The 20,381-nt window shown below is 44.3% G+C and overlaps 1 protein-coding gene and 1 long non-coding RNA gene across 3 annotated transcripts in view; one reads left to right on the top strand and one right to left on the bottom strand.

The window, feature by feature from the left end:
- Positions 1 to 20,381, top strand: part of LOC145350857 (uncharacterized) — a 150,302-nt gene that overhangs the window by 88,130 nt on the left and 41,791 nt on the right. The window lies entirely within an intron of this gene.
- Positions 1 to 20,381, bottom strand: part of plg (plasminogen) — a 126,765-nt gene that overhangs the window by 92,698 nt on the left and 13,686 nt on the right. Inside the window, exons 4-5 of the mRNA XM_080200230.1 lie at positions 19,092 to 19,206; positions 1,498 to 1,637 (exon numbers count right to left, since the gene is read on the bottom strand). Coding sequence (XP_080056356.1) covers positions 1,498 to 1,637; positions 19,092 to 19,206 — 255 coding nt within the window. The remainder of the gene's footprint in view (positions 1 to 1,497; positions 1,638 to 19,091; positions 19,207 to 20,381) is intronic.

Below are 20,381 nucleotides of genomic sequence, written 5' to 3'. Positions count from 1 at the left end.
GTTCAGTCTGCATATGTGACCCTGAGCTTCTGATCATCTGGCGTTTAATTCTCCATCCCACTTCCATTCTGGCTCCTACACTGTCTCAATGAAGCTCAACAGAAACTCAAGGAACACTTAAGGGACTTTACAGCCTTCAAAACTCAACATCAAATTCAGAAATTATGGATCAGAACTGCAAAAGTCCTGTTAATGTTTCCAATGTTCCTCAAATCACTTCATCACAGATCATTTATTTTATTCTTGCCGCACTCCTTTCCCTCTTCGTTTACATTTTATAAACCTATGACATCTACAACATTTCCAGTTCTGACAAATAGTTGCAGATGTGAAACGTTAATAGCTTTGCTTCTCTATGTAAAGGGTTAAATGACACTATTTGAAGAAGAGGGAAGTTTTTCCAGTGTTGTGTGCAATAATTATCCCTCAACAACACTTAAACACATTATCTGGCCATTTATTTTATTGCTGTTTGTGGGAACTTAGTCGGCATAAATTGGCCTGATCTGCTGAGTATTTTCTGATAATATTTCAGATTTCTAGTATCAACAGTATTTTGCCTTTTACCTTTATTATCCCAAGGTTTGGTCTTCCTCATATGGGAACATTTTCACGATGTCCACCTTACCAGACTTAATCATTATCTAAATATCTTTATCATGTCACTGCTCAACAAAAGTTGCAAGTCTACTTGGTCTTTCCTAATAAATACAACCTCTCTGTTTTGGCATCATTCTTATGAATGTTTTATGTTCCTTCTCCAATGCCTGATATCCTTTTCAATAAGATGGAGAACAGCACTATCCATAATACTCCAAGTGTAGTTTAACCAAGGTTCCATACAAGTTTAATATAACTTCACTGCTTTTCAATTCTATCCCTCTGGAAATAAAGCTCAATATTCAATTTAACAGTGTAAAGTTCTGAAGGTGAGTCATATTGGATTTGTAACATCATCTGTTTCTCTCTGCACAAGTGCTACCAGACTTCTGAATTCTTCCAAATTTTCTATTTTAATTTAGGTCCATAGTGTTTGCTTTTATCCCCACATTCAGTTTACTCTTTATATGGCTTTATTAACCTGTGTCACTATTTTTATTGATTTATACATTTATATATCTAGATCTCTATGGTCCTATACCCCATTTAGACATCCACAACTCAAATAGTGTGCAACTTCTTGATTCTTCTCACCAAAATTCATGACCTCACACTAATCTATATTGAAATTAATTTGCTAATTCTTCAGTATTTACCACTTGCAATTTGGTGCCATCCACAGATTTAGAAATTCATTCCAATTCCCAAGTCAAAAATTGTTAATGGAAATCATGAACAACTGATGTACATGCATTAGTTCCCACCTTCCACCAGACTGTATAATTGTAACCCTATAGTCTGTTTTCTGTTGTATAGCCAGCTTGCTATCCATTCTTTCTTTTGTCATAGCTGAGCCTTCAGACGTTCATTCAACTATTGTGCTTCACAAGACAATACCTTCACAATTTTGTATCTGGCAGCGTTCCCATCGTGTGTTTACATCGAGAGTATAGCACCAGGGCCCCTTGTCATCATTGTCAGGATTTCTGCAATAGTTTGCTTCCAGGTCAGCATGTGGGCTATTTTTTGGTGTGTAACTGTTAGAAAAAAATAATTCAACATTCACTTTAAAAGTTATGTCCATTTGAAGACAGTACATATTTGGCAACAGACAATTGGCATTGAAAATTTGAACAGAAAACAAGAAAGGGCTTGTATATTTATATAGCGTCTTTCACAATTTCAAGATGTGCTAAAGTGCTTGACATCCTATCAGGCACTTTTGGAGTGTAGTCACAGCTGTGATGTAGGAAACACAGAGGCCAATTTATGCCGACTAAGTTCCCACAAACAGCAATAAAATAAATGGCCAGATAATGTGTTTAAGTGTTGTTGAGGGATAATTATTGCACACAACACTGGAAAAACTTCCCTCTTCTTCAAATAGTGTCATTTAACCCTTTACATAGAAATATAGAAAATAGGAGCAGGAATAGGCCATTGTGTCCTTCAGCTTTTCTGAAAGTCAGCACCTTTTGTGCAGCATTCTTTCACTACTGAAAGGGAATGTCAGCCTGGATTTGTGCTCAAGTTTCTGGAGTGCTTCAACCAACAATCTTTGACTCAGAGGAAACTACTACCACTGAGATAGGTTCATTCTTTGTTTTACAATATTAGGGTATAAACTTTCCTATGAAATTATCTCACTCCATTAATGGAGATATTAACCTGATGACTTTGATGGCACTTAGCTACAGTGTAATTTCACCCCACTGGTTTTAATTTTTTCTTGAAAGTATGACCACATTGAGCATTTGGATTTATTGGCACTTAGATTTGGATTATCTGAAAATCAAAATCGCTGAGACTGAACTACAAATTAAAAAACTTCAAGTTAAGATGACTTGTTATTCATACCTGGAGGTGGATTCAATGCCAGGGTTCTGAAATACAGGTTTCTTGAAAATTCTGCAGAGTTTAACTGCAGGATTCCTTTAACTTTTTTCATTGGGTACCACGCACACCTGACTGACAGTCCATGAGAGCAGTTCGATATGGGAGAGTGAGGGGGGATCTTGACGAGAATACTAATTGCAGGTTGGAAACTCTGTTGGTGATCAGGTGGGCCTGATGGTAGTTGAGGGACAAATAATGGTTAGGGAAACAGCCAGGGCCAGGGAGATCTGGTGGTAGAAGGAGGGAGGGAGCAATACTGCTCTGGCAGAATAGATGATGATTACATTATGGTGGCCACTGACAAACGTTAAGGAATGTTGGATGCCCCAGCCAACCCTTTTTTTAAAATGAAAATAAAGTGAATGATGAACCCAGTGTCTAAGTAAGGCAACTTTGAGGGGCTTGTACATTTTCAGCTAATGATTATCCTTGAAAAAACTAAAACAGATTAAGAAAATTCCAGTGTTGCTTTTAAACAGGCTGCTCTTGTATCACTCACATTCAGAGCTCATGACAGACACTCATAGAGTCACAGAGGTTTACAGCATGGAAACAAGCCCTTTGGCCCAACTTGTCTATGCTGCTCTTTTTTTAAACCCCTAAGCTAATCCCAATTGTCCGCATTTGGCCCATATCTCTCTCTACCCGTCTTATCCATGTAACTATCTAAATGCTTTTTAAAAGGCAACATTGTACCCACCTCTACTACTACCTCTGCCAGCTTATTCCAGACACTCACCACCCTCTGTGAAAAAATTGCCCCGCTGGACACTTTTGCATTTCTCCCCTCTCACCTTAAACCTATGCCCTCTAGTTTTAGACTCCCCTACTTTTGGGAAAAGATATTGACTATCTAGCTGATCTGTACCCCTCATTATTTTATAGACCTCTATAAGATCATGCCGCAACCTCCTACACTCCAGAGAAAGAAGTCCCAATCTATCCAATGTCTTCTTATAACTCAAACCATCAAGTCCTGTAGCATTGTAGTAAATCTTTTCTGCACTCTTTCTAGTTTAATAATATACTTTCTATAACAGAGTGGCCAGAACTGCACACAGTATTCCAAATGTGGCCTTACCAGTGTCTTGTACAACTCCAACAAGACATCCCAACTCCTGTATTCAATGTTCTGACCGATAAAACCAAGCATACCTTATGCCTTCTTCAAAACTCTGTCCACCTGTGACTCTACTTTCAAGGAGCTATGAACCTATATCCTTAGATCTCTTTGTTCTGTAACTCTCCCCAGTACCCTACCATTAATTGAGTAAATCGTGCTCTGGTTCAATCTACCAGAATGCATCACCTCACATTTGTCTAAATTAAATTCTACCTGCCATTCGTCAGCCCACTGGCCCAATTGATCAAGATCCCATTGAAATTGGAGATAACTTTCTTCACTGTCCATCACGCCACCAATCTTGGTGTCATCTGCAAACTTACATAAGAACATAAGAAACAGGAGCAGGATTAGGCCATCTAGCCCTTTGAGCCTACCCCGCCATTCAATAAGATCATGGCTGATCTAAAGTGGATCAGTTCCACTTTCCCACTTTCTCCCCATAACCCTTAATTCCCTTGTCTATCAAAAACCTATCTACCCGTGACTTAAATATATTTAGCGAGGTAGCCTCCACCACTTCAACGGGCAGAGAATTCCAGAGATTCACCACCCTTTGAGTGAAGAAGTTCCTCCTCAACTCCGATCTAAACTGCACCCCCCTTATCTTGAGGCTGTGCCCTCTAGTCCTGCTATCCTTTCTAAGCGGGAAGAATCTCTCTACCCTAACCATCCCCTTCATTATCTTATACGTCTCTGTAAGGGCCCCCCTCATCCTTCTAAACTCCAACGAGTACAGACCCAGTCTACTTAGTCTCTCTTCATAGTCCAACCCCCTCATCTCCGGTATCAGCCTAGTGAACCTCCTCTGCACTCCCACCAAGGCCAATATATCCTTCTGCAAGTGCGGCGACCAAAACTGCACACAGTACTCCCGCTACGGCCTCACCAGTACCCTGTACAGTTGCAGCAAGACCTCCCTGCTTTTATATTCTATCCCCTTCGCTATAAAGGCTAGCATTCCATTCGCCTTCTTGATCACCTGCTGCACCTGCAGACTGGGTTTTTGCGACTCGTGCACAAGGACCTCCAGGTCCCTCTGCACCATAGCATGCTGCAGCTTTTCGCCCTTTAAATAGTAATCCCTTTTATTCCTGCCAAAGTGGATAACCTCACACTTGCTAACATTATACTCCATCTGCCAAGTCCTCGCCCACTCGCTCAGCCTATCCAGGTCCCTCTGCAGACTTTCCACACCCTCCACGCAATTTGCTTTTCCACTCATCTTTGTGTCATCAGCAAATTTCGTCACCCTACACTCAGCCCCCTCCTCCAGATCATCTATATAAATGGTAAATAGTTGAGGCCCCAGCATCGATCCCTGTGGCACTCCACTAGTCACCAACCGCCAACCAGAATAGCACCCATTGATACAAACTCTCTGCTTCCTATTAGACAGCCAATCCTCTATCCACACTAACACCTTACCCCTAACTCCATGCACCCTAACCTTCTGTAGCAACCTTTTATGAGGCGCCTTATCAAACGCCTTTTGGAAATCTAAAAACACCACATCCACCGGTTCCCGTCTGTCTACCACACTAGTCACATCCTCATAGAAGTCCAATAAATTTGTCAAACACAACTTCCCCTTAACGAATCCATGCTGCGTCTGCTTGATTAAACCATTCTTTTCTAGGTGCCTCGCTATTTCTTTGATGACGGATTCTAGCATTTTTCCAACTACAGACGTTAAACTAACTGGCCTATAATTCCCTGCCTTTTGTCTGCTACCTTTTTTAAACAGCAGCGTAACATTAGCCGTTTTCCAATCTTCCGGCACTTCCCCAGAATCCAGCGAATTACTAACCATGCCTCCTATATTCTCTTCCAGACCGTCAATATAAATGACAAATAACAGTGGGCCCAGCACTGATCCCTGAGGCACACCACTCCAGTTTGAAAAACAATCCTCTACAATCACCCCAAAGCCAATTTTGTATCTATTTAGATACCTCACCCTGACTCCCGTGAGATTTAACCTTATGCAACAACCTACTATGCCGTACCTTGTCAAAGATCTTGCTGAAGTCCGTGTAGCCAACACCAACTGCACTGCCCTCATCTACCTTCTTGGTTACCCCTTCAAAAAACTCAGTCAAATTTGTGAGACATGATTTTCCACTCACAAAGCTATGCTGACTGTCCCTAATCAGTCCTTGCCTCTCTAAATGCCTGTAGATCCTGTCTCTCAAAATACCTTCCAACAACTTATCCACCACAGATGTGAGGCTCACTGGCCTGTAGTTCCCAGGCTCTTCCCTGTAGCTTTTTTTAAACAAAGGCACAACATTTGCCACTCTCCTCTCTTCAGGTACCTCATCTGTGACAATCAATGATATCTTGGCTGGAGGACCCACAATTTCCTCCCCAGTCTCCCACAATGTCCTGGGATACACTTCATCAGGCCCTGGGAATTTATCTACCTTGATGCACTTTTACACTTCCAGCACCTCCTTCTCTGTTATATGTATACTCCTCAAGACTTCATTATTTATTGCCCCAAATTCCCTAACATCCATGCTTTTCTCAATAGTAAATACTGATGAGAAATATTCACTTAAGATCTCACCTATCTCTTGTGGATCTGCACGTAGATGACCTTGATGGTCCTTAAGAGGCTCTACTTTCTTCCTACTGATTGGAGAGCAGTGTGCTGTGTACATCAGAATGGGCTGTATGTGTGAGAGAGTCATGAACGAGGCACAACTGGGTAATCAGACCCGACCGTTCACTCTCAAGCACAACCAATTCCTGCACTCCTCCCGAACACAGGCAGGACTGCCCTTCCACACTGGATTAGAACCGCGAAACATTGTGAAGTCGATGCTTTGGCCCACTTGCAGAAAGAAAATTCAGCCCTAAATGCTTCCTTAGGGACTGGACTGATAGGCATTTTTAAAAAAATCATAAGTCTTCCGCTGCAAATCAGTGTACCTGGAAAGTGTATTTTCCGGTATAAAACTAGATGAATGGTTACTCTAAGTCAAGGAGAACTGGTGCTGAGCAAGGGGGACAGAGCAGTTAGTTCCCTTGGAAAATAGATGGGTGTTTGGCAGGTTGACCTGGGGGTGGGGGGAGGGGGGGGTGGGCATGGTGTTGGAGGAGAGATGTAGGGTGTTGTGGAGTGTTGAGAATGGAAGAAGAGAGATCACTGGAAGGATATACCTGGCTCCTCCTGCTTTGAAATGTACTAAGGTTATGAAAAGTGATGAAAAAAATGCAGGTTTGGTTTTTGTTTAACTAGTTCTGCACAATTTTGATAGCAGTGCCATATTGAGGGCATTGTGATGCCTTTAAAGTCACAACTGTGACAATTCTACCTACAGTGACAACCAGGAATCAAATTCTCTGTTTTGCCATCTTTGTAAACATGCACTGTAGTTTCAACACTCCTTAATGCAGTAACTATTTGGGGAAATAATTGGTTTGTGAATGTTTGCTGCTGTGCCATCCCAAGGGACTCACTGTGTGTATGGGAAATCATAGAATCATACAGCACAGAACAACGCCATTTGGTCCATTGTATCAGTGCCGGTCCTTTGAAAGAGGCCCTTTAACATTGCCCTGCAAATTTTACTTTTCAAATGCATATCCAATTCTTCTTTGAAAGGATTGAGTCTACTTTCATCACTCTTTTATACTTATATACACTTATTTTTCATTAATTCATGAAACCGCTGGCTGGACCAGCATTTTATTGCCCATGTGTAATTGCGAGGCCATTTCAGAGAGCAGTTAAGAATCACATTGCTGTGGATCTGGACTCAGAAAAAACAATACAGCACAGGAACAGGCCACTCAGCCCTCCAAGCCTGCATCGATCATATGTTCCTCACTAGACCATCCGTTTGTATCTCTCTATTCCCACTCTGCTCATGTGGCTATCTAGATAAGTCTTAAATGATCCTAGCATGTCTGCTTCAACCACCTTTCTTGATAGTGCATTCCAGGCCCCCACCATCCTCTGTGTAAAATACATCTCCCGCATATCTGTATTGTACCTTGCCACCCCCTTACCTTGAACTTGTGACCCCTTGTGTTTGTCATTTCCGACCTGGGGAAAAGCTTCCAACTGTTCACCCTATCTATGCCCTTCATAATTTTATAAACTTCTAGTAGGTCACCCCTCAACCTCTGTCTTTCCAGGGAGAACAACCCTAATTTACTCAATCTCACCTCATAGCTAAGACTCTCCACACGAGGCAACATCCGGGTAAACCTTTTCTGCGCTCTCTCCAAAGCCTCCATGTCTTTCAGGTAGTGTGGACGCAATATTCCAAATGTGGCCTGACCAATGTTCTAAATAACTGCAACATCATATGCCAACTTTTATACTCTATGCCCCGTCCAATAAAGGTAAGCATGCTATATGCCTTCTTCACCACCTTTTCCACCTGTGTTGCCACCTTTAAGGATCAGTGGACTTGCGCACCCAGATCCCTCTGTGTGCCTATAATCCTGATGGTTCTGCCATTTATTGTATAACTCCCCCCCGCATTAGGTCTACCAAAATGCATCACTTTGCATTTATCTGGATTAAATTCCATCTGCCATTTCTCCACCCAATTTTCCAGCCTATCTAAATCCTCTGACAATGTTCATCACTATCCGCAACTCGAGCAATCTTTATGTCGTCCGCAAGCTTATTAATCAGACCACTTCCTTCTCTCTTCCCTAAAGGGTTGTTTTACAATAACCAAAATGATCATTAAATCTCAGATGTTTTTATTAAGGTCAGATTTTACCATCTGCCATGGAGGGATTCAAATCCAGGTCTCCAGAGTATTCTGGGTCTCTGGATTACTAGTCCTGTGACAATACCAGTCTGCCATCAACTCACTGCATAACAATGTACTTTCTTATCTCCCTTCTGGTTCTTTTGCCACTTATCTTAGATCTTCATTCCTTGTCTTCTTGTTACTTACAGTGTTGCCAATGAAATTATTTTTTCTCTATTTTTTCTATCAAAAAATATTTTGAATACTTTTATTAAATTTTCCCTTGATCTTCTCTGCTATAAAGGGAACAATCCTAGCTCTCATCGCAGTGACCTTGACTGTATTGTAGGTAGAGGAAGAATCCCTCCAGAGGCAAACAGGAGAAGAACATTCCAGTAGAGGTAGCAGAGAGACTTCACTGAGGAGCATTCTGGGAGACGTCGTCGCAGTCACCTTGACTTTATAGTGGGTAGAGGAAGAACTGGTGTCAAGGAACGGTTAAACCCAAAACATAACATTAGTGTTTCCCCGCTCCTAACCAAAAAAAACAGCACTGTGAGGAGGACAGGCAAGGTAAAAGCAAGCCCTTGTCCTGCTGCAGTAGTTGAGGACACAAGGGAAAGAGCTGATTGATAAGTAGAAAGGTCAGGTAAGTATTTAATAATTTCATCAGTTGTACTCTCAAAGGTAATTTCTGTGGTTTATAGTTTGTCTAGGTTATATTTGGTAGTAACAAGGAGCAAGAAAGAAGGGGTCTGACAGAAATGGATATAATCTGAAAGAAAACATCTTTCAAAAGTTAAAAAGGGTAAGACGTGACAGGAGAGCCCCAAGCTGTGGTCTGCTCTTTATGCTCCAAGCCATGGTTTGTACTTTGTGCTCCAAGCTGTAGTCTGGTCTTCGTGCTCCAAGCTGCGGTCTGTTCTTCATGCTCCATGTGGGAGGCCGGGAATGTTTTCAGTGCCCAGGGCCAGCATGTGTGCAGGAAGTCACCAGCTGCAGCTCCTAGAAGCCCGTGTTTTGGAGCTGGAGCAGCGGATGGGGACACTGAAGCATCTGCGAGGCAGAAAGTACCATGGATAGCATGTATAGAGCAGTGGTCATACTGCAGGTTCAGACTCCACAGGCAGGAACAGAATGGGTGACCACCATGCAGAGTAAGAGAGCTAGACAGGCAATGCAGGAATCTCCTGTGGCCATTCCCCTGCAAAACAGATATACCATTTTGGATACTGTTGAGAGGAATGGCCTTTCAGGGAAAACAGCAATATCCAATCTGTTGCACCATGGTTGGTTCTGCTACAGAGGAGAGGAATAAAGGGTGTTGGAATGCAATAGTTATAGGGAATTCAATTGTAAGGGGAATAGATATGTGTTTCTGTGGCCACAAAGGAGACTCTGAAGGGGGAGGGCAAACAGCCAGTGGTCGAATTACACATTGGTACAAACAACAATAGGTTATAAAAGGAATGAGGTTCTAAAAGCAGAATATAGGGAGCTAGGAAGTAAGCTAAATAGTAAAACCTCCAAGGTATTGATTTCAGGATTACTGCCTGTGCCACATGCTAGTCAGAGTAGAAACTGCAGCAGGATACATAGGATGAATATGTGAAAAGATAGTGTGAGGGGAAGGGTTTCAGATTCCGAGAAGATTGGGACCGGTTCTGGGGGAGGTGGGACCTGTACAAACTGGACAAGTTATACCTGGGCAGGATTAGGACTGATGTCCTTGAGGGAAGGGTTGTACTTGCTAGAGTGGTTGGGGAGGGTTTAAACTAATATGGCAGGAGGAAGGGAACCTTTGCAAGGATTCAGAGCAGAGAGAATTAAGAACAAGGGGAAAAGACAGTAAGGAGAATAAGGAAAGTGATAGGCAGAGAAATCAAGGGCCAGAGTCAGATAAAGACAAAGTAAAAAATAGTAGGAAAGGGAAAAGAAATGTTAAATGTGCTCACCTTAAAGTTTTGTACCTGAATGTTCGGAACATTCAAAACAAAGGGGCATAATATAGTTGGCATTATGGATAGATGGCTCCAAGATGAGCAAAGATGGGAGCTGAATATTGAGGGCTATTTAGTGTTTAAGAAGGACAAAGACGGAAAGGAAAAGATGGTGGAGTTGTATTGTTGATTAAAGATGATATGCTATTATAGCATAGATGATGTGGAATTTGTATGGGTCGAGTTAAAGAAAAGGGGCAAAAAACATTGGTGGGATGCTATATGTACCACCAAACTAGTGATAATATTGGGAAGAGCATTAGACGGGAAATCAAGAGATGCATGTGTTAAAGGAACATCTGTGATTATGAGTGACTTTAATCTGCACATAGATTGGGAGAGCCAAATTAGTCACAATACAATAGAGCAGAAATTTCTGGATATGGGATGGTTTTCCGGAGCAATACATTGATGAACTAACAAGGTAGCAGGCCATCTTGGACTGGTTGTTGTGCAATGAGAAAGGATTAGTTGGCAGTCTAATTGTGAGAGAACCCTTGGGGATGAGTGACCATAATATGGAAGAATTATTTGACAAGTAGATAGTGATATAGTTGATTCTGAGACCAGGGTCTTGAATCTGAGACCAGGGTCTTGAATCTTAATAAAGGTAATTATGATGGAATGAAGCATAAATTGGCCATGATGGACTGGGAAACATTACTGAAAAGAAAAACAGTGGACAGGCAATGGCAGGCATTTAAAGAACGAATAGGTGAACCCTAGAAGTTGTTTATTCCTGTTTGGTGCAAGAGTGAAAAGGGAATTGTAGCCAAACAATGGCTTACAAAGGAAATTAGAGATAGTATCAGATTCAAGGAAGAAGCATACAAATTGGCAACAAAAGCAATAGGCCTGAGGATTGGAAGCAGTTTAAAATTCAGCAACGGAAGACCAAGGGATTGATTAAGAAGGGAAAGATAGATATGAAAGTAAGCTGGGGGGAACATAAAAACTGACTGTAAAGGTTTCTACAGATATGTAATGAGAAAAAGATTGAGAAAAATGAATATAGACCCCTTAGTCAGAAACAGGGGGATTCATAATGGGAAATAAAAAAATGGCTGAGGAATTAAATTTGTACTTTGCTTCAATCTTCACAAAGGAAGACAAGAATAATGTACCAGAAATGCTGAGAAAAACATGTTTTAATAAGGAGCTGAAGGAAATCAACATTACTAGAAAAATGGTTTGGAGAAATTGATGGGATTCAGTTTAGATAAAGCCCCAGGTCCTGATAATCTTCATCTCAGAGCGCTTAAGGAAGTGGCCCTGGAAATAGTAGATCTATTGGTGATTATTTTCCAAAGTTCTTTGGACTCTGGAACAGTTCCGACAGTTTGGAGGGTAGCTAATGTAAGTCTGCTATTCAAAAAGGGAGGTAGAGAGAAAACAGGAAAGTATAGACCAGTGAACCTAACGTTGCAACTGAGAAAGTTGTGAGAGTCTATTATCAAGATTTCATAACTCGGCATTTGGAAGGCATTGGTATAATTAGACAAAGTCAGCATGGATTTACAAAACGGAACTCATGGTTGACAAATCTTTTGGAATTTTTTGAGGATGTAACTAATAGAGTTGACCAAGGAAAACCAGTGGATGTGGTTTATTTAGACTTTCAGAAGGCTTTCGACAAGGTCTCACATAACAGACTACTAATGTAAGGTTAAAGCACATGGGATTGCAGGTAATGTCTTAAGATAGATAGAAAGCTAGTTAGCAGATGGGAAGCAAAGAGTTGGCATAAATGGGTCTTTTTCTAATTGGCAGTCAATGGTGAGTGGGGTTCCGCAGGGATCTGTGCTAGGATCCCAACTGTTCACATTATATGTTCATGATTTGGAAGAGGGAGCTAAGTGTATTATCTCCAGATTTGCAGATGATACAAAGTTGAGTGGGAGAGTGAGATGTGAGGAGGGTGCAGAGATGATTCAACGTGATTTGGACAGACTGAGTGTGTGCATGACAGATGCAGTATAATGTGGATAAATGTGAGATTATCTACTTTGGTAGCAATAATAGGAAGACAGATTATTACTTGAATGGGTGTAAATTGAAGGTGGATACTCAACGAGACCTTGGAGTCCTCATGCATCACTTGCTGAAAGTAAACGTCCAGTACAATAGGCAGTAAAGAAGGCAAATGGTATGTTGGTCTTTACAGTGAGAGGATTTGGATATAAGAATAGGGATGTTTTGCTGCAATTGTGTAGCGTGTTGGTGAGGCTGCACTTGGAGTACTATTTGCAGTTTTGGTGTCCTTATCGGAAGAAGGATGTCCTTGCTATAAAGGGAGTACAGCAAAGGTTTACTAGGCTGATTCCTGGGATAGCAGGTCTGTCGTATGGGGAGAGACTAAGTCAGTTAGGATTATATTTACTGGAGTTTAGAAGAGTGAGAGGGAATCTTGTAGAAACTTAAAAAATTCTAACAGGGTTAGACTGGGTAGATTCAGAAAGAATGTTTTTTTTTCCAAAAATATACTTTATTCATAAAAATCTCAAGTAATCTATTACAATGTACAGGGCTTCGAGTAGCAAAACAATGCGGAATCAAAACATTTTTGCAGATCTGTCCAAACTACAGTGACTACATTTCAGTACTTAAAAAACTATGTCCATGTCTCAATATTTACATATTTGTACTAATTACCATGATTACATTTCAATACTTAAAAACTATATACACGCCTCAAAAGATTACTGTGTGCCGTTAGTGCTCAGATTGGCACACAGTTACGCAGGTCGAGGGTATTCTGCAGTTCCTGGGCCCTCGGTCTGCCTCCGTTAAAAGGCCTTACAGTGTGGCCTTTCCCCATTGTGCCTTTGCGGCGGTTGCCCCAAGCTTCAGCCCGTCCCTCAGCGCGTAGTCCTGGACCTTGGAATGTGCCAGTCTGCAACACTCGGTCGAGGACAGTTCTTTCAGCTGGAAGATCAGCAAGTTTCGGGCGGACCAAAGTGCGTCCTTCACCGAGTTGATGACCTTCCAGCAGCAGTTGATATTTGTCTCAGTGTGCGTTCCCGGAAACAGCCCGTAGAGCACAGAGTCCTGCGTCACCGAGCTGCTCGGGACGAACCTCGACAAATACCACTGCATCTCGCTCCAGACCTTCTTTGCAAAGGCACATTCCAGAAGGAGGTGTGCGACCGTCTCGTCAGCCCCGCAGCCGCTTCGAGGGCAGCGTGCGGTGATGTTGAGACCTCGAGCGTGCATAAAGGATCTGACGGGGAGTGCCCTTCTCACCACCAGCCAAGCCAGATCTTGGTGCTTGTTTGTCAGTTCTGGTGATGAGGCGTTCTGCCAGATGACACTGACAGTCTGCTCAGGGAACCATCCGACAGGATCCGCCGTCTCCTTTTCTCTCAGGGCCCCAAGGACGTTACGCGCTGACCACTGCTTAATCGCCTTGTGGTCAAAGGTGTGTTTGCGGAAAAATTTCTCCACGAAGGACAGGTGCTGCGGTACGGTCCAACTACTCGGAGCGTTCCGCGGCAGTGTGGCCAGACCCATCCTTCGCAACACTCGGGACAGGTAGAACCTCAAAAAGTAGTGGCACTTGCTGTTGGTGTACCGAGGATCTACGCACAGCTTGATGCAGCCGCACACAAAGGTGGCCATCAGGATGAGGGCGGCGTTGGGAATGTCTTTCCCTCCGTTCTCTGGAGATTTGTGCATCGCCTCCCTCCGGACGCGATCCATCTTTGATCTCCAGATAAATTTGAAGATGGCCTGCGTCACTGCTGCAGCGCAGGATTTGGGGATAGGCCACACCTGCGCCACGTACAACAACACGGACAGCAACTCGCACCGGATCACCAGGTTTTTCCCTGTTATGGAGAGCGAGTGTTGCTCCCACAAGCCGAGTTTCTGCCTGGCTTTCGCGATGCGCTCCTCCCAGTTTTTGATGCATGCCCCTGCCGCTCCGAACCATATCCCCAGCACCTTCAGGTACTCTGCCCTGACGGTGAAGGGGACAAAGGATTTGTCGGCCCAGTTCCCAAAGAGCATGGCCTCGCTCTTTCCCTGGTTGACTTTGGCTCCCGAGGCCAGCTCGAACTGCTCGCAGACCTGGAGGAGCCTGCGGACAGACGAGGGGTCCGAGCAGAACACAGCCACGTCATCCATGTACAGGGAGGCTTTGACCTGCGTGCCTCCGCTGCCTGGGATTGTCACCCCTTTGATGCCTGGGTCGCTTCTGAGGGCCTGGGCAAAGGGTTCAATGCAACACACAAAAAGGACGGAGGAGAGAGGGCAGCCCTGTCTGACTCCAGACCTGATTTGGAAGCTATCTGTTTCCCACCCGTTGACTGAGACTGCGCTACTGATGTCTGTGTAGAGCAGCCGGATCCAATTGTGTATTCCCTCCCCAAAACCCATTTTGGAGAGCACATCCATCATGTAGTTGTGCGATATTCTGTCAAACGCCTTCTCCTGGTCGAGGCTGATGAGGCACGTATCCACCTGCCTATCCTGCACGTAGGCGATCGTATCCCTGAGTAGCGCCAGGCTGTCAGAGATCTTCCTGCCGGGTACAGCACAGGTTTGATCAGGATGGATTACTGACCCCAGAGCAGACTTGACCCGGTTGGCGATGACCTTGGCCAGAATTTTGTAATCCACGTTCAATAGTGAAATGGGTCGCCAATTCCGAATTTCTTCCCTCTCCCCCTTCTGCTTGTAGATGAGGGTAATGATGCCTTTCCTCATGGATTCTGACATCCTGCCCTCCAGAAGCATACTCTCGTATACTTCCAGGAGGTCCGGGCCCGTCAAGTCCCACAACGCTGAGTAAAACTCCGCCGGTAAGCCGTCGCTTCCGGGAGTTTTACCCTTCTGCAAGGACTCGACGGCCTTGGTCAGCTCTTCCAGAGATACCGGTCTCTCCAGGCTGTCCCGCTCACCGTCGTCTAAGACCTGCGTGATAGATGACAGGAAAGACTGGGAGGCCGTGCTGTCTGTCGGCTTCAGGTCATACAGTCCGGCATAGAAGGATTTGCAGATCCTCAGAATGTCAGACTGCGATGACCCTACTGAGCCGTCCTCTTCCTTCAGGCTGCTGATCACAGAGGTTTCTCTGTGCACCTTCTGGAAGAAGAAGCGTGAGCACTTTTCGTCCTGCTCCACGGAGCAGACCCTGGACCGGAAAATGACCTTGGCAGCCTCCGAGGCAAAGAGCGAGGCTTGCTGGCTCTTCACCTCCTGGAGCCCCTCCCTGACATCGACCCCCATCGACTGCAGTTGGAGCAGTTCCTGCATGCTTTTCTGGAGTCGGGACATGTCCCGCCGTCTCTCCCTGGCCTTCTGAACCCCTTTGCGAATGAAGAACCTTTTGATGTTGCCTTTGATGGTTTCCCACCAGAGCGATGGAGGCTCAAAGAAGGGTTTGACGGTCCTCCAACCGTGGTAATCCCTCCTGAGTTCCTCGAGGTTCTCTGGGGTCAACAGTTCTACATTCAGCTTCCAGGACCCCCTGCCCACTTTCTGGTTTGCCTCCAGCTGACAGTCGGCCAGCAGGAGGCAGTGGTCAGAAAAGAACACCGGCCTGACGTCGGTGGGCCTGACCGTGAGTGCGCGGGACACAAACATAAAGTCGATCCTGGAGCGAACTGACCCGTCGGGCCGCGACCACGTGTACCTGCGCTGCCCTCCGTCTGCTGGGTTGCTGAAGACGTCGAGCAGCTTGGCATCTTTGACCGTCTCCAGCAGGGCTCTGGACGTAGCGTCCAGTTTGTTTTCAGCCCTGCTGGATCGGTCGGCCTTGTCTAGGATACAATTGAAGTCCCCACTCAGAATGACCGGCCTGGAGGTGGTGAGCAGCTGTGGCAGCTGCTCAAAAACCGCCAGCCGCTCGGTTCTGGCGGCAGGGGCATACACATTAATCAGCCTGAGAGGGCAGTTTTTGTACGTGACGTCTGCTACGAGAAGGCGTCCCCCCACCACCTCCCTAACTTCGGAGATGGTGAAGCCACCTCCCCGCAGCAGGATGCCGAGGCCCGAGGAACGGCAGTCGTTCCCACCTGACCAGATGGACGGTCCGTGGGACCACACACTCGACCAACGCCTGTAGCTGCTGAGGTGAGGGATCCCACATTCCTGCAGGAACAGCAGGTCGGCTTTGACGTTGGCCAGGTAGGATAATGTGGACGCACATCACAAACCGTCTTTGACACTGCGTACATTTACCGAGGCAAACTTAAAAGACATTTTTAAAGTACAAAAAGATTTGGCAGTTCTTACATGTCCGTCAGTCAGCATGCACCCGGTTCCGCATTCCTGTGGTGCTGACGAAGTTCTGCAGGGCGGCAGGGCTGATATATCCGTCTGAACCTGCCTCAAATCCTCGTCGGCGACTGGGTGACATCGTCGGAGTCATGTGGCCGTCTGGATGGTCTGCTGCTGCTGCGATGGCGTCGGTTCTCCCCGTCACCTGTGGATTCTTCGTCGCTTTTGAAAAGAGCCTCTTGAGGTTCTGTCGTCGTCTGGCAGCTTTTCTCTCGTCACCGTTGAGGGGTCTCGCTGCCACGGATTTCCTTTTCCGTACCTTTCTGCTGGATTTGACGTTCAGCCAGGGGCTTTCGAGCTCCGAGCTCTCCTGTTCCATGGCTTCGGCGCCCTCTGCTGGTGGTGCTGACGATGCGTCCTCCTGCTGCACTGGGGGGTCCACTCGTCCTTCCGAAGCCTTTTCCGGGCCTGCTTCTGGACCGGTCGTCTGTCCCTCTGAGGTGGCACGGACGCTTGCCTTCTTCACTCCGCCTCCGGTGATCTGGGCGTAAGTGGCCTTTCGCTTGGGGCAGGCTCTGTAGACGTGGCCAGCCTCCCCACACAGGTTGCAACATTTGCTGTCGCTGCAGTCCTTTGTCGCGTGCCCCTCCTTCAAGCAGTTTCTGCAGAAGGTGGTGCTGCAGCTCGCGGCAAAATGGCCGGTTTTGCCGCAGATTCGGCACACTCGAGGCTGTCCCGCGTAGTACAGGAAGCCTCGATTCCCCCCGATGGCAAAATTGGAGGGCGGGTGCAGGAGGTCTCCGTTGGGGTCAGTCCTGAGAGTTACTCTCACCTGTCTCTTACAGGTCCAGATTCCGTACTTGTCCATCACATCCGCGCTCTCACCCTTCACCTCCACGTACCTGGAGAGGAACGTCAGCACATCAGCCGCAGGGACGTAGGGGTTATACATTTGGAACGTGATAACCCGGTTCCTCTGGGACGGCACGGTGAACAGGGGCTCCGCCGTCAGGATGGAGAGGGGCCCCTCTTTGCCTTTCTCCTTGAGGGCTGTCAGGAACTTGAGGCATCCTGACAGGCTCCTGAAGCTGACGTCCACGTAGGGCTGGTTGCTGTATTCAGCCACACCGTAGACGTTCCCGATAGTGACCAGAACTAAGGGTCATAGTTTGAGGATAAGGAATAAATCTTTCAGAACTGAAGTGAAGGGAAATCACTTCACCTAGAAGGTGGTGAATATGTGGAATGTAATTGAGACCAAAACGTCTGATTTCAAGAAGAAATGAAATATAGCTCTTAGGGCTAAAGGAATCAAGAGATATGGGGGTCAGGATACTGAATTTTATGATCAGCCATGATCAAAATGAATGGCAGTGTAGGCTCCAAAGGCTGAATGGTCTACTCCTGCTTCTAATTTCTATATTTCTCTAGTCACTCCACATAATTGAATTCCTCACCTGTGTACCATTCTAGTAATTCCCCATTTCACCCTCTCCAAGATATTGATATCAGTTTCTGAAAAAATTGGAAGTGACCTTCAAATCATGAGGTCTAGCCTTCAACTAACATTTTTACTTAGGATATTATTAATAAGTAATACTTTCCTATTTCTTCATATGAATAAAGAGTGCCATTTCACTGCCTTGCGAAAGGAAATAGTAGGAGCCTAACTGTGCCTCTTAGCTCTGTCTTTAAAAAGGTTTGAATTATTTTTAATTTAGTTTATCATATTTCCATTGTAAATAATACAATCCCCTACAATATTTTCAAATGGTTTATCTGTAACAATGACCCAGAGGTGCTCACAAGCAATAAACTATTCCAAGGTTGTTCTGATAAAATTTGAAATTTGAGTTCTTTTAGTGATTATTTACAAAACTTCGCTGGATTCCGGGGAAGTGCCAGAAGCTCACATGAAAATAAAACTTCAAAACCATTCTTATTGTAATAATGAAAATTTGACCATCTCATCTCTTTTCAGTCATTAAAAATAACAGTACAATAATGGGTTAGTGTGTTATCTTGATGCGTCATTATTAATGTAATAATAGTTAATATTTGGGATATCATTAAATAAATGTTTATCAAGAAATGATGTGCAGTTGAATGTGCAAGTTAAGAGTTTTACAAAGTCCTATCATTGGACCATCTTAAACTTTCTTCAACATCATCAGTTGGCTGTGGCCTGTTGGTACGTTAGCCAGAATGAAATGCTTCTGAAGCACTTGATACATTATGAAAAAAAAGAAGCCATGGTAACCATAGAATCGTAGAATCCCTACAGTACAAAAAGAGGCCATCCGGCCCATTGCGCCTGCACTGACTCTCCAAAAGAGCATCCCATCCAGGCCCTCCCTCTGTCTTATCACCATTGTCAAGAGCTAAGTCACAATCAACAAGACCTTAAGACATGCAGAATCTGACAGAGTTTGAGTCAGATATATTATCATTCATTTGTTATGTTTTTTATGTTGTTCTTTTTTCCTGTGAAAGGTTAGACATTTTTAACAATGAATATTAAAAACTAACTTTGGTTTGTGCGGGATGTTGCTGGCCCATCTTTGACATGTTTTTCCAGAAACTGTTTTTGTTGCGGTTCCTCTGTAGCTGGCACCATTGCCTGATTTGCATTCCAAAAGAAAAACTAAATAAGAAGAAAATAAAAGTATTAGTGCAGTTTGAAGTTGTTAAATGTTACACAGTAAAATAAAGCAACAACATTGACCTCGAACAACAGATGCCTTTTTTTCCACCATTCTTTTCTCTCCTTCAACATCATTGCCCTCCATTCGTGGAATTGCATACCTCATGGCTGATAACTGACTAAAGATATCTTCATCCAAGTCTTAATCTAGCAAGTCAGGATGGGTAAAATATTTAACATTAGAAACATTAAAGCTGACTCCAGAGAGATTTTCTGGCAGCAGTGAGGATCGGGAATCCTTGCTGGATCTTTCTCTAACATGGGGTAGCGAGAGTAAGTTGAGCACTTCTGATGTCACTCGGCCTACCATTAAATAACTAATCTGATCTACAGTTTTTTCCATGGTCTGTAATAATAAACAATTTACTAACATACAAAAAATTTCCAGAGAAAACCTCTGGCCTATCCACATAATTGTGGTGCCTTTAGTGGGCAACCATGGCCTAGTGATGATTTCACTTTGGCATGCTTTGTGGACATAAGTTCAATTCCCACCATTGCAGAATTGGTGAAAAACATCAAAGGTGGAATTTAAAAACAATTAATAAAATCTGAAATTGAAAGCTAAGTCTGAATCCAGACATCCCAATTTGCAGAGGGATGGGAGAGAGAATGGAGACAGGTTCTAAACTGTACATCTGCAGTTCACTGAGGCAGCTGCTCATATTTGTCAGCAGTTGCCTCCACTCCTTTGCCCTAATGAGTGCTTAATGTGATTTTGTGTAAAAATTCATAAACTAATTTGAACTGTAGAAGTTGTCAAAAAAGTGTCAAGCTTTCAAAGAACTGTCAAACTATTTCTGTGTGGGTTTTCCCCAGATGCTCTAGTTTCCTCCCATAGTCCAAAGACGTGCAGCTAGGTGGATAGGTCATAACAAATTGTTCCTTAGTGTTCCAAGATCTGTAGGTTAAGTGGAGTAGCCTTGTAAGTGTGCGGAGTTATGGGAATTGGGTGCGGAAATAGGCCTAGGTAAGATTCTTTTTTGGAGAGTAAATGCAGATTCGATAAACCAAATGGCCTCCTCCTGCACTGCAGGGATTTTATGATTCTAACTCTTAAAGAACTTTCAAAGCTGTCAAAGAACTGTTAAAACCCATGTCGACTGACAGAAATC

This window comes from Carcharhinus amblyrhynchos, chromosome 12 (assembly GCF_965287045.1).
Source record: "Carcharhinus amblyrhynchos chromosome 12, sCarAmb.v2.hapA, whole genome shotgun sequence".
NCBI classification, from domain to species: Eukaryota; Metazoa; Chordata; class Chondrichthyes; order Carcharhiniformes; family Carcharhinidae; genus Carcharhinus; species Carcharhinus amblyrhynchos.
The sequence above is the reverse complement of the archived record's forward strand: the minus strand, read 5'-3'. Positions and strand labels throughout refer to the sequence as shown.